This window comes from Octopus bimaculoides, chromosome 24 (genome assembly GCF_001194135.2).
Source record: "Octopus bimaculoides isolate UCB-OBI-ISO-001 chromosome 24, ASM119413v2, whole genome shotgun sequence".
NCBI lineage: Eukaryota > Metazoa > Mollusca > Cephalopoda > Octopoda > Octopodidae > Octopus > Octopus bimaculoides.
In genome coordinates, this window is record NC_069004.1 from 23,870,756 (window position 1) to 23,885,740 (window position 14,985).

General features: G+C 35.6%; 1 protein-coding gene across 1 annotated transcript in view; it reads left to right on the forward strand.

Annotated features, from left to right (window-relative positions):
- The window catches only part of LOC106878832 (integrator complex subunit 13), a 596,471-nt gene that overhangs the window by 430,574 nt on the left and 150,912 nt on the right, over positions 1 to 14,985 (forward strand). The window contains exon 9 of the mRNA XM_052976283.1: positions 2,339 to 2,428. Within this exon, the coding sequence (XP_052832243.1) occupies positions 2,339 to 2,428 (90 nt within the window). The remainder of the gene's footprint in view (positions 1 to 2,338; positions 2,429 to 14,985) is intronic.

Sequence of the window (14,985 nt, forward strand, 5' to 3'; positions counted from 1 at the left end):
ACCCTTGTATATATATATATATATATATATCTTGCCAAGAAGTATAAGTGCAGGAGTGGATGTGTGGTAAGTAGCTTGTTTACCAACCACATGGTTCTGGGTTCAATCCCACTGCATGGCACCGTGGGCAAGTGTCTTCTACTCTAGCCTCGGGCTGACCAAAGCCTTGTGTGTGGATTTGGTAGATGGAAACTGAAAGAAGCCTGTCGTATATATATATATATATATATATGTATATGTGTGTGTGTGTTTGTGTGTCTGTGTTTGTCCCCCAACAACCGATGCTGGTGTGTTTACGTCCCTGTAACTTAGCAGTTCGGCAAAAGAGACTGATAGAATAAGTACTAGACTTACAAAGAATAAGTCCTGGGGTCGGTTTCTTCGACTAAAGGCGGTGCTCCAGCATGGCCACAGCCAAATGACTGAAACAAGTAAAAGAGTATATATATACACACACAAACATACACATATCCATACAAGTGAAGGGGGCATGTGCACATGAAAATCACACATGTGCACCGGATACAGTCTTACACTTATATGCCTACATATACACACACACCCACATATACATATGATATATATACAAACATATACATACACACTCATATGAAAAGGTAAAAGGAAAAATGGAAATATATATAAAAAAACAAATAAAAATAAAAATTATAAAATAAAATTAAAAATTAAAATTTAATGGGAGTTAAAACATATAGGAAAGTTTGTGCAGGAACATAGTAGAAATGTGAGATTCTAGCCTTGATCTTGGGGAGAAGGGCCCAAACTGTATTTTTTATCTTTTTCTTTTTCCATCTATTAGACTTACTTTCCTTATATTTAACTGTTTTCCGTAGCATTAATAGCCAATGAGAATGTATCTATCTATCTTTATATGTATGTATGTATCTATATGTATATATACACATGTATGTATGTATATATGTGTGTATGCATGTATTTATATATATATATATATATATATATATATATATATATATATATATATATATATATATATATATATATATATATATATATATATATGTATGTATGTATGTATCTATATATGTATGAGTGTGTATGTATGTATGTATCTATATATGTATGAGTGTGTGTGTATGTATGTATCTATATATGTATGAGTGTGTGTGTGTGTGTGTATTTATACACACACACACACACACACACACACACATGTATATCCTTTTATTCTTTTACTTGTTTCATTCATTTGGCTGTAGTCATACTGGAGCACTACCTTTAGTTAAACAAATTGACCCCAGGGCTTATTCTTTAGAAGCCTAATACTTATTCTTGATCCATGTCTGTATATCACTGTTCTTGTTCCATGTCTGTATGTTCACTATTATGATGGTGTTATTTAGCCCCTGGTCAGAAATGACTGAGTAGACTTATGATCACAAGTGTTCCAATCATGACCATCATTTTATTTTTTTTGAGACATAGTGGATCAAAGACTATATTGTTCAATGTGTCCTTCCTCTCTCTTATCTGTAGGCTGTGATTTCAGCAACCTTGTTGAAACCTCTTTACTTGTGCACATGTATGTGTGTGTGCGTGTTTTAGTCATTAGACTGCGGCCATGCTGGGGTATTGCCTTGAAGGGGTATTGCTTTGAAGGGGTATTGCCTTGAAGGGGTATTGCCTTAGTCGAATGAATTGGCCCTAGTATTTAGTTTTGTTTCTAAGGCCTGGTATTTATTCTATCTGTCTCTTTTGCCAAACCACTAAATGCAGGGACATAAATACACCAGCACCGGTTGTCAACTGGTGGTGGTGGTGGTGGGAGACAAACACAGACATAAATACGATCGAGAAAAGAAAGAGAAAATGGAATTTATGAGTTTCCTTATTAATTTCTCTTTCTCACATTTGTTATACACTTGATGGACACAGAGGAATTCCTGAAGTAAATCCACTGACACATGTATCCATGCTGTGGATGACATCAGGTAGCCAAAGACAGTGAAGGTGCTTTAATTAACATACTACCAGGTGTATACCCAGGTTTAAAATAATTACTTACGCATAGATATGTGTTAAAATATGTATGATGAGCTTCTTTCAGTTTCCCTCTACCAAATCCACTCACAAAGCTTTGGTTAGCCCAAGGCTATATTAAAGGCACTTGCCCAAGGTGGCACACAGTGGACTGAACCTGGAACCATGTGGTTGGGAAGCAAGCTTCTTAGCACACAGCCATGCCTGTGCCTATATGTATGTGTGTGTTTTTAATTATTGCCAAAGCTAAACTCCATTTCTTTTACATTAATTATTTACTAACGAATCCATTTTATCTACTCTCTCCCCTCGACAGAGTTACATCACTGTACCAGTTGTCACCGTATCACTCCAGTTGATGTGAACAGTCGACCATCATCGTGCCTCACCAATTTCCTTCTTGGTGGTAAGTCTGAGAAATCTTCTCCACTTTGCTGAATTTTCTCTGCAGACTGTTTTGGTCCAGTGGTAGAAGATCAGTTACGTTCATAAAAGATGTGAGTTTGAGTCTCATGGGAAGCCTTTGACTTTTGCTATCCAAAGGGTTTTTTTTTTTTATTTATAGCCTTATCTACTTCAAGTTCAGCCATTAAAAACAAATTATACATGCTGTTATATATATGATGAAAGAGCTTTGACAAAGAAACTAAAATAATAATAATAATAATTCTTTCTACTATATTCACAAGGCCTGAAATTTTGAGGGAGGGGACTAGTCAATTACATCAACCCCAGTGCATAACAGGTACTTAATTTATCGATCCTGAAAGGGTGAAAGGCAAAGTTAACCTTGGCAGGATTTGAATTCAGAATGTAGTGACAGGCAAAATACCAGTAAGCATTTCATCCAGCATGCTAACAATCCTGCCAGCTCACCACCTTAATAATAATCATAATAAAAATAATAATAATGATAATAATAATCATAATAATAATAATAATAATAATAATAATAATAATAATAATAATAATTCTTTCTACTGGAAGCACAAGGCCTCAGATTCGGGGGAAGGGATTAAGTCAATTACATCAATCCCAGTGCGTAACTGGTACTTATTTTATTGACCCTAAAAGGATGAAAGGCAAGGTCAATCTTGGTGGAATTTGAACTCAGAACAGACAAAATACCACTAAGCATTTCGCCTGCTGTGCTAACGATTCTGCCATCTTGTTGCCTTATTAATTATAACAATAACAATGATTTCATTTATTTACCACAAGGGCAAGAGATGAGGGGGACAATACAAAGACAGACATAATGTGTGGGGGTTTACATATAATGGAATGATTGAAAAACAATTGGAAGAAAGTATACACAGTAAACACTGGAAAAGAAGGGACATAGGCATAGCATATAAAACAAGAAGTGATGTGGAGGATGATAGAGATGTGACCCTCCTGATAGATGAAGGCTTCTAGGGATAATCGAGGAACCCCACTGTTTGAGATTTCCCTGAAACCCCACAAGCAAGTTACCTCTTCAATTCTTTCTCTCAGACTCACAGATCTACACTTAGAGAGGTACCATCCACACTTGCCATTTTTGAAACTTTTACCCACCTTTCAATAAACTCACCCGAGGACAGCGCTTCCCTCTCCACTCACAGTTTCCTTTTCAAATCAAACTTGAAGGAATCAATGAGAGCTCTACCAAGGAGGAATGTTTTCGTCCTCATGTCTTTCAGTCTTGTCCACCAGGCAACCTCTTTTGCCACCAGGCAAAGGAAGACTGCCTTGCCTACCTGATTTGAAGGAAGGTGGTGGTGCAATCATCACTACAGACTCGGCCGACACACAGATCCGTCCCACACATGACAGCAGCTGTTTGACCACCCGACAAGTCAGCAATTCCCAATATCAATAAAGCTGAAGTGAAGACCAAATATATAGTGAAGACAAAATATGACCATCCCCAAGTATAACAACGTCTGTTTCAACACACAATTTCACATCAAAAACCTTGCAAATACACCAATACATATATATACAAATACATATATATACACCAATGTATATATATATATATGCTGTATTTTCCAGCATACAAGTCAGATATTTCAGACCAGAATTAACAACCAAAACACTAGGTCAACTTATACAGATGACCAAAAATTCCATGTGAAATGCAGCAGGATTTAGAAAGATGGTGATAGTACATAGTGAATGCTTACACTATGTACTATATTGACTTGTATGCTGGAGAATATACGCACGCACATACATACACACTGTATTCATTCTTTTATTCTTTTACTTGTTTCAGTCAGTTGACTGTGGCCATTCTGAAGCACCGCCTTTAGTGGGGGGACAAACATAGACACACAAACATATGCATATAAATATATATATATATATATATATATATATATATATATATATATATATATATATATATATACAACAGGCTTCTTTCAGTTTCCATCTACCAAATCCACTCACAAGGCTTTAGTTGGCCTAAAGCTATAGTAGAAGGCACTTGCCCAAGGTGCCATACATTCAGACTGATCCTGGAACTATGTGCTTGGGAAGCAAGCTACTTGTCACACAGCCACTCCTGCGAGCTTTCTCCTTTCTGGTTTTAAGAAGCCTAATTTCTCAAGATTGGTTCTGAGGCAGTTTGTTACCTATCCTTGTGCAGTGATAATTACAGGTATAAAGCTGAACATGTAATATGTATGTATGTACCCATATACATACATATGCATACTTATCTTGTGTGTACAAATAAATAGATGACTGCTACTTTTGTGTAGATTATCCTGTACCATTAGATCCAAGTAGATTATCATACAACATTCTGCTACCAGTATAGTGTTAGGTGACTACTATGACTGGCATTCTGTCTGTTACAATGACAAGGGTCCCAGCTGATCTGATCAACAGAACAGCCTGCTCATGAAATTAGCATGGAAGTGGCTGAGTATTCCAACACACATACACGTACCCTTGGCGTAGTTCTCAGGAAGATTCAGCATGACACAGAATGTGACAAGGCTGGCCCTTTTGAATTACAGGTACAACTCATTCTTGTCAGCTGAGTGGAGTGGAGCAATGTGAAATAAAGTGTCTTGCTCAAGAAGACAATGCACTACCCGGAATTGTACTCTTGACCTCATGATTGTGAGCTGAATGTCCTAACCACTGTTCCATGACGATCCATTCTGGTTAAGTATCCATCTGTACTTGGACCACTCGGTGCAGAGTTCCAAGCAAACTGAATGGTAAAATGAATGTAGGAAGTAATAATATAAACTGATATTTATCTTAAAATGTCATTTATATATATATACACACACACACACACACACAAATAAGTAAGTAGATAAATAGGTAATATGGACAGACAAGCACACACACAAAAAGAGATGGAAACACATAACCATATACACACATACACTCCACACACACACATACATGCAAAGACACATATGGAGACACACATGCATAGTCATACAAATTAATATACGCATAGAAACACTCAAACAGGTACACACAAGGAGACAGAGGTATACACACAAATACACACACACACACACACACACACACACACACACACACACACACAAACATGCATACACAAACACATACACACATACATACATATGTGCATACACAAGCACACATGCACACAAACAGACAAAAGGAACACAGCTCCAATAACAGACAGAGTTAACATCTATTGACAAGGTTGCAAAAAACAATGAAAATTTTGGTAGGAAATAAAATATATAAATAATAAATGAATGGAAATTGAACCAGTGAGTGTGTCAGATAATAAGGCATTAAGACAATATGACTCTCCCTAGACACAAAAAAATTTGCTTCAACACACAAATCTCCACTTTATAGTGTGGACTGGGTGCCCCGGCCATGCTGGGGCATCACCTTGAAGAATTTTAGTTGAATGGCTTGATCAGATTATGTATTTTACGTTTTTTAAAGTCTGGTACTTATTCTGTCAGTTTCTTGTAGCTGAACGGCTAAATTACAGGGATGTAAACACACCAACACCTGTTATCAAACTCATGCACACACACACACACACACACACACACACACACACACACACACACACACACACACACACACACACACACACACACACACACACACACACCTACCTATATATAACTGGCTTCTTTCAGTTTCTGTCTGCCAGATTCACTCACAAGCTTTTATTCAGCCTGAATCTGTAGTAGAAGACACTTGTCCAAAGTGCCATGCAGTGGGGCTGAACCCAGAACCATGTGATTGGGAAACAAACTTCATACCACATAGCCACACTTCTGCCTACAAAAGTTTTCTAAGTTTTCTCACTGCTACATATTTGTATATAGATCTAAATAAACACACTATTTAGTTGTTATATATTTAAATCTATCTCTTGTGTTTGTATATAAATGTATTTGTTTCTGCCATTGTTCTTATAAGAGAAATGTTTTCTCTAAGACAAAGCCTAAATTCATGCATGAATGATTTTAGTCATCATTCAATGAATCCAAACAACAAGAGAGTCCTATTGACTAAGAAACTGAAGAGAAATTCTTCTTTGATTTAATGGGAAACCCACAACCCTGACCAAATATTTCCCTACCCCATGCAGTTATTCTTTTGTCATAAATACAAATGGTTTATTCCATACCCACCCCCTAATAACAATAATAATAATAATAATAATAATAATAATAATAATAATAATAATAATAATAATACACACGCACACACACACACACACACACACACACGCATCATCATCATCATCGTTTAATGTCTGTTTTCCATGCTGGCATCGGTTGGACGGTTTGACCAGAAGCTGGAAAACTTTTAAGCTGGGGTGCTGCACCAGGTTCCATTCTGATTTGACATGGTTTCTACAGCTGGATTTGCTACCCAACACCAACCACTTCACAGAATGTAGTAAGTGCTTTTTATGTGCCACCAGCATGGGTGCCAGGTGCACCGCTATGATTTCACTTGTCTTGACAGGTCTTCTAAAGCATAGCATATCGCCAAAGGTCTTGGTCACTTTTTATTGCCTCTGCGAGGCCCAACATCTGAAGAACTCTCTCTCTCACACACACACATACACACACATCAGGTCCTGGCCTAGCTCTGTGGTGAGAAGCTTGCTTCCAAGCCACATGGTTTCAGGTTCAGTAAGGTAGCACGCTGGCTGAGTTGTGGCACCAGACAAAATGCCTCGCAGCTTATCTTCTGTCTTTACATTCTGGGTTCACATCACACCAAGGTTGACTTCACCATTCATCCTTTTAGAGTCGATAAAATAAGTACCAGTAGAGTACTGGAGCAGATGCAATCAACTTACCCCCTCCCCTGAACTTGCTGGCCTTGTACCAAAATTTGAAAGCAGTATTGTGACTGCAAGTGTATGCCAATAAGCAACATGCCTTCCAGTGTAGATTCTGACCATTCATATCTTCCAGTGGCTGTCATATAATGTCAGTTAAGATCAATGATTTATTTCTGTTTTCATGTTGCAAGCCATGGCACCAGCATGGGTGCTTCTGTATGGCACTGGAAAAGTGCTTGTGCCACTGCTATGTTAAAAGCACCCAGTACACTCTGTGAAGTGACTGGCTTTAGGGAAGGGCATCCAGCTGTAGAAACCATATGAAAACAGATTATTGAGCCCAGGCAGCTCCTGCCAAACCATCCAACCCATGCCAGCAGGGAGAACAGACATTGAATGACGATGAGATTACAACCACAAACATTTAGAATATTACACCGTTTTCTTATAAATAAGGTTCTTCATGTAACTTCCCTTCAGAGTTGTCCTAATATGGCCTGTGGCTTTGTCTTGCAGTTGACCAGTAGAGGAAATTCTTTCATCTCTCCCTCTCTTGTTCCCTCTCTCTCTCTCTCTCTCTCAAATTCACAATGATGTCATGTTAATTCTCCTTCTCACATACACACTGTATAAACAGCAGCACACACATTTAGCACAATACAATTTATAGACACACACACACATTGTTCCACAATCAATAAGTGGAACAATAAGAATATGCAAGAATTTTCTCAAGTTTAAAATGTGATATTGTTTATGTTATCTACATCCTAATCTTTGTTAGAAAGCAGCATCTTTCCCAAAGGAAACATTTAAATAATCAAACACAGAAGAGAACCAACACACACACACACGCACGCACGCATGCACGCACGCATGCACGCACGCACACACACACACACACACACACACACACACACACAGAAAGAAAGAAAGAAAATGGGACATTGTTTTCATTATCTATATTCCAACGATGGGGCTTTGTATCTTTGTTATAACCAGCTCCTTCTTCAAAGGAAGAATTTAAATAATTAAATACAGAAAAGAACATACATACATACATGCATACATATCTTATATGTAGGCACAGATATATATATATATATATATATATATATATATATATATATATATATATATATATATATATATATATATATATATATATATATATATGTATGTATATATACTATAGTTAAGTAGCTTGCTTTGCAATCAAATGGTTTCAAGTTCATTCCCACTACATTGCCATGTGAGTGAATTTGGTACATGGAAACTGTGTGGAAGCCCATCACAGATATACAATATACATGAGGTGAAATATGATCTTTGGTTGTTGAGTCTCACAAAGGCAATAAGAAGTGACCCAGACATCGGGTGATTTGCTTTGCTTGAGAAGACACATCAAGCTAAGTGAAATCGTAATTGTGGCCAGTGCTGGAGACACATAAGAGGCTCCCATGCCAGTGACACATAAAAGGTTGGTGACATGTAAAAGGCACCAGTACAGGTGACATGTAAAATACACTCAGTACACTTTAGAATGGTTAGCGTTAGGAAGGGTATCCAGTTGTAGAAACCAAGCCAAAACAGACAACTGGAGAATGAGGCAGTTCTGCAGCTTACCTGCTTACCAGCATGGAAAATAGATGTTAAATGATCATGATGATGTGTATGTGTTATTTCTTTCTTTACTACCCACAAGGGGTTACACACATAGGGGACAAACAAAAACAGACAAACGGATTAAGTTGATTATATTGACCCCAGTGCGTAACTGGTACTTATTTAATCGACCCCGAAAGCATGAAAGGCAAAGTCGACCTCGGCGGAATTTGAACTCAGAACGTAGCAGCAGACGAAATACCGCCAAGCATTTTGCCCGGCGTGCTAACGTTTCCGCCAGCTCGCCGCCTTATATGTATGTGTGTGTGTGTGTATCTATATTTATTCCCTATCACTGCTTCACAAGCAGTGTTGATTTGTTTATGATGTCATAACTTAGCACTTCATCAAAAGAGACTGATAGAATAAATACATGTCTTTTAAACCGAAATGTTAATACTAGACCTTTCAATTTGGTGCTGCAGCTTGGCAGCAGTCCAAATATAAGACAAAAGATATGACCGAGAAATAGGAAGGCATTACCAATAAGGTGAACAGCAAACTTTTGGAATCATTGCTTCATAGATGTTGTTCTAATTTAAGAAAATTCCAAAGAACCTGACCAAATATTAGTGTTGGATGATTTTGTTCTCATTCTTATTTAATTTATACATTCTGTTTTGTTGGAAAAGAAATTATACGCTTGAAATGTTTTAAATAAGTGACACTCATTTTTGTGGCTTTATTGATACTGCTAATAATTGCATTAAGCTAATTTAAAATGTTAAAGTGTTTGAAGTAACATTATTTAAAAATGTGTTGGAAATTTTCTTTCTATTCATATATAGTTTAAATCATATGTGATTAAATAACGAGAAATAATTAGCATTTAATCACTAGTTAACTGGGTGGCGCCACTGTATATCCACTCAATAATAATCATGTTACTGTTTCAACAACGAGATCAAACTTTGTCATCTGTTAAGTATCCGAACCTCATCTTTCATCTTTTCGCAACATCTCACTGTTACCAAACGTAACATTTGGTGTTCGTTAAATGTTTAATCTTGAAGGAAAGAACAGCAAAATAAATATAAATAAATTATAAAATATTTAAAAAATAAACAAGCAGTAAACATTAAATAAATTAATAAATAAATAAATAAATAATCACAAAATCAATAAATAAACAAATCTCTGTTGATCTCTGATGTGTATCTGTGTGTGTGTACATGTATGTGTGTGTACATGTATGTGTGTGTGTACATATATGTGTGTGTGTATTTGTGAGTGGGTGTATTTCTGTTTGTAATGTGTGTGTGGTTGGTTGTATTTTGCTCCGTGTCTTATGATGTGTATGTGTGTATATATGTGTATATTTGTGCCTGTATATATGTATGTATGCATGTATGTATGATTACATGTGCGTATAGTTTTGTGTGTGTGTGTGTGAAAGAGAAAATGAATGTGTGTGTATGTCTGTTTATGATTGTTGTGCATGTTATGTATACATGTGTATGTATGCATGTTTGTTCATTTGCATCTGTGTATGCATGTACATATATATGTGCATATGTGTGTGTGTGTGGAAAAGAGAGGGAGAGAGTGAGGGAGAGAGGTAGGGAGACATGTGAATGTGTGTTTGCTTCTGCATCTTTCAGTTTGTGAGTGTGTTTGTATATGTGTTTCAGTTTATTGTATGTGTATATATATATATATATATGTGTGTGTGTGTGTTTGTGTTTCTTTCTGTGTGTGAGAAAGAGTGACATACTGTGTGAATGTGTATTTGCATATGTTTGTTTGTATGTTTGTGTGGGTATATATGTGTTTGTGTATGTTGTGCATGTGAGTGTTGATGTCTGTATGTATATGTGATAATATGTGTGTGAATATGCATGTATGTATGTGTGTATTAAAGTGTGTATGTGTGAGAGAGAGAAAGAGTAAGGTGAATACACATTGTGAACATGTATTTGAGATTGTGATTGTGTGTGTCTGTATATTCAGGTATGTGTTTCCATATGTTTGTGAATTTATGTATGTGTGTGTACATATGTATAGACATCTGCATGTGTATGTGTGTGCTTGTGAGACAGTCAGACAGTGTTTGAATGCTTTTGTGTGTGTGTGTGTGTGTGTGTGTATTTAATGCGTATGTTATTTATGTATGCATTTCTATAGATGTGTATCTGTTTGTCTTTGTATGTGTACATATGGGTGTGTGTTTGCGCGTGCATTTGTTTTCTTATGTATTTATCTCTGTGTGCCATTTCATTTGTATGCTGAAATATTTGTGTATGTGAACATATATATATGTGTGTGTGTGTGTGTGTGTGTATATATATGTGTATGTGTTTGTGTGTCTGCACTTATGTATGTGTATATTTGTATATACATGTATATATATATATATATGTATGTATATACATATATCTATGTATATACATATATATATATATATGCATATATATAATATATATGTATGTATATATGTGTATACATGTATATATATATAGATGTATGTATATATGTATATACATATGTATATATGTATGTAAATATGCATCTATATATATATATATGTACGTATATATATATGTAAATATACATACATTTACATACACATACATATATTTCTTTCTTTATCTATCTATCAATCTTTACATGTGTGTGTGTGTGTATCTGAATGTATTGTATGTCTATATATGTGTGCTTGGCTTCTGTAAACTCTTTACATCTATTCATGAAGTATACTGAATTGTTTTGTTGGTTATCTCATGTAAGAGCAACATCCTGTCATACAGGAACATGACATGCACATATATATGTACATACAGATATGCATACAAGTATTCTTACTGACTCATAGACACATGTTCGTATATCTATCTGTCTCTCTCTCTCTCTCTCTCTCTCTCTCTCTCTATATATATATATATATATATATATATATATATATATATATTATGGGAGTTAATAGTAATAATGGAACAACCCTCCCGCATGATAAGTGATATGTGCTAGTCATTACAAATACTGTGATGTCGAGCAGTCAGGGTAGTCGGTCATAGATAGTTGTGTCTTACTAACTATACTGCTATACCAGAGTGGATCTCATAACAGTTCAATGTTGGATTACAACAGTGACAATGAAGAATTAACAAACTCTCAAGAATTAAACAAATTCACAAAAGTTTTTTGTGCAAGTTTTACAGTATACAAAATTGTAAAATTATGGATGATTTGTTGGCTGGTTTGCTTGAGATGCAAAAACTGCAAGAACAACAACAATTACTATTACAACAACAGATGCTGCAATTAATGATTAGTAAGTCATCCATAAATGCTGAAATGATGTTCTCACGAGATTATGTTGTAAACTCAATAACAGAATTTGAGGATAAAGCAGATGAAGAGGTTACTTTTGAAGCGTACTATAGAAGATATGAACAAATCTTCAATAAAGAATGCAAAGATTGAGACGACAATATGGAAACGCATTTACTCTTAAGAAAACTGGCAGCAGGAGCACATGAGTGTTACAGCAATTATGTACTCCTGAAAACACTTCTGACATAAAGTTTAAAAATACAATAGACATATTGTGCAAAATTTTTAGTGAGAAAAGTTCATTGTTCAATACATGCAGGAAATGTTTGAACCTAGAAAACAATGAGAAGGACTACATCACATATGCTGATAGAGTTAACAGGGAATGTGAAAAGTTCAAACTGGATGAATTAACACCAGACATGTTCAAATGCCTGATATTTACTTTGGGACTAACTGCAGAGAAAGATGCAGAAGTAAGAATAAGAATTCTTGCTAAGCTGGAACAAAACCAAAGTGTAACTTTATAACAAGTGTCAGAAGAGTGTGAAAGAATAATAAATTTAAGATATGACACAGAGAAAATTGATCATAAAAATTGCTCCCAAGTGAAACAAGTGCTAAACAGGCAGAATAGAAATCAGGTGTGTACGAAAATACAGTACAAACAGGACAAGAATAAGGAAAAATAACCCATATTTTGCATGTAGAGGTCTACACTTGAGAAAAACTGCCCACTTAAGGAAGTGGAATGTTTCCATTGTGGAAAAATTGGACATGTAAAAGTGCACTGTGAAACCAAGATGATAAATGTTGGAACAAATAAAAAAGAATAAACAAGATGCTGTCAAAAGAAAATGGTAATGTGATAAAGAGGAAATTCATAAATGTGAAAATTGAAAATATAAGAGTAAAAATGCAGTTAGATACTGAAAGTGATATTATCATTGTGAATGAAAAAACTTGGAAGTATATCAGTAAACCAAAATTAAGTAAATCTACAAAGTAGCACATGATGTTATGGGTAAAAGATTGTATTTTGTAGGTGAATTTGTGTGCAATGTGACATTTCGTGACCAAATGAAAACAGCAAAAATATGTGTTAAAAAATTCAGTAAATCTATCTGGCACAGATTGGATGGAACTGTGCAAATTGTGGAAGATTCTCATAAGTGTTTTGTGTGAGAATATAGCCGGTTCATTTGACGGTTTGAATGTGGCTGAGGGATTGAAACAAAAAATAAAACATTTATTTCCAGATGTTTTCTTGTATGAACTGGGCTGCTGCACAAAAAGAAGGCAAAAATTGTAATAAAACGAAAGGCAACACCTGTATTTAAGCCAAAACATGTCCCGTTTGTGGCATTAGAACAGGTACATAAGGAACTTTAAAGCCTAGGAATAATTGAGAAGACAGACTAGTCAGACTGGGCAGCACCTACAGTCTATGTACAAAAGAAAAATGATATATTAAGAGTTTGTGCAGATTTTTCAAAAGAGTTAAACAATTGCTTAATCTCATCTAACTACGCATTGCTGAGTCCTGAAGAAGTGTTCGCAAAATTAAATGGAAAGAAATTCTTCTCAAAATGAGACCTCTCAGAAGCATATTTACAAATCCAAGTAGAAGAATGTTCAAACTTATGAGCTATTAATACACAGCATGGATTATTTAAATTTAAGCGACTTCCCTTTGCTGTCAGAGTGGCCTTTTCGATATTTCAACGAGTAATGGATACAATGGTGGTGGATAGTGATTTTGCTATCGCTTATTTAGACAATATTCTAATAAAAAGCGAATCACATAAACAACATGTAGAACATGTAAAAAGGGTATTGGAAAAGATAAGAGAATACGGTTTTAGGTTAAGTGAAGAAAAATGCAAGTTCTTTCGGAAAAAAACATAAACACTTGGGCCAGATAAGAGATAAAAATGGACAGAAACTGGATCCATCCAGAGCAACTGCAATAAAAAATATGCCTACTTTGTCTCTGAGGAAGACAGTCTTACTGTTGAAATATGGTCCATCTCTACTTATTACAAATCATATTGTACTCTTTTTATTATCAATAAGATTATATAATATGCTGCATAAAATCTCTCAAATCTTCAGGTTGCACCATAATTTAAAACTGGTAAATAGATATGCTACTCTCTTTTATGTTTTACTTGTTTCAGTCATTAGACTGTGACCAGGCTGGGGCACCACCTTGAAGAATTTTTTTTAGTTGAATGAATTGACTCCAGTACTTTATTTTCTTAAGCCTGCATGTACTCTATTGGTATCTTTTGCTGAACCACTAAGTTATGGGGATATAAACACACCAACACTGGTTGTCAAATAGTAGTGGGGGACAAACACGGACACAAAGACACACACATACACAGATGTGTAGTACATATATATACAATGGGCTTCTTTCAATTTCTGCCTACTAAATCCACTCACAAGGCTTTGGTTGGCTTGAGTCTATAGTACAAGACACTTGCTCAAGGTGCCACACAGTAGGACTGAATCCAGAACCATGTGGTTGAGAAACAATCTTCTTACCACACAGCTATACCTGTGCCTATAGAGGTACATCACTGCATATATGCTGTCAAATGGTAGTGTCAAATAGTGTCAAATAGAGGTACATCACTGCATATATGCTGTCAAATGGTAGTGTCAAATAGTGTCAAATAGAGGTACATCACTGCATATATGCTGTA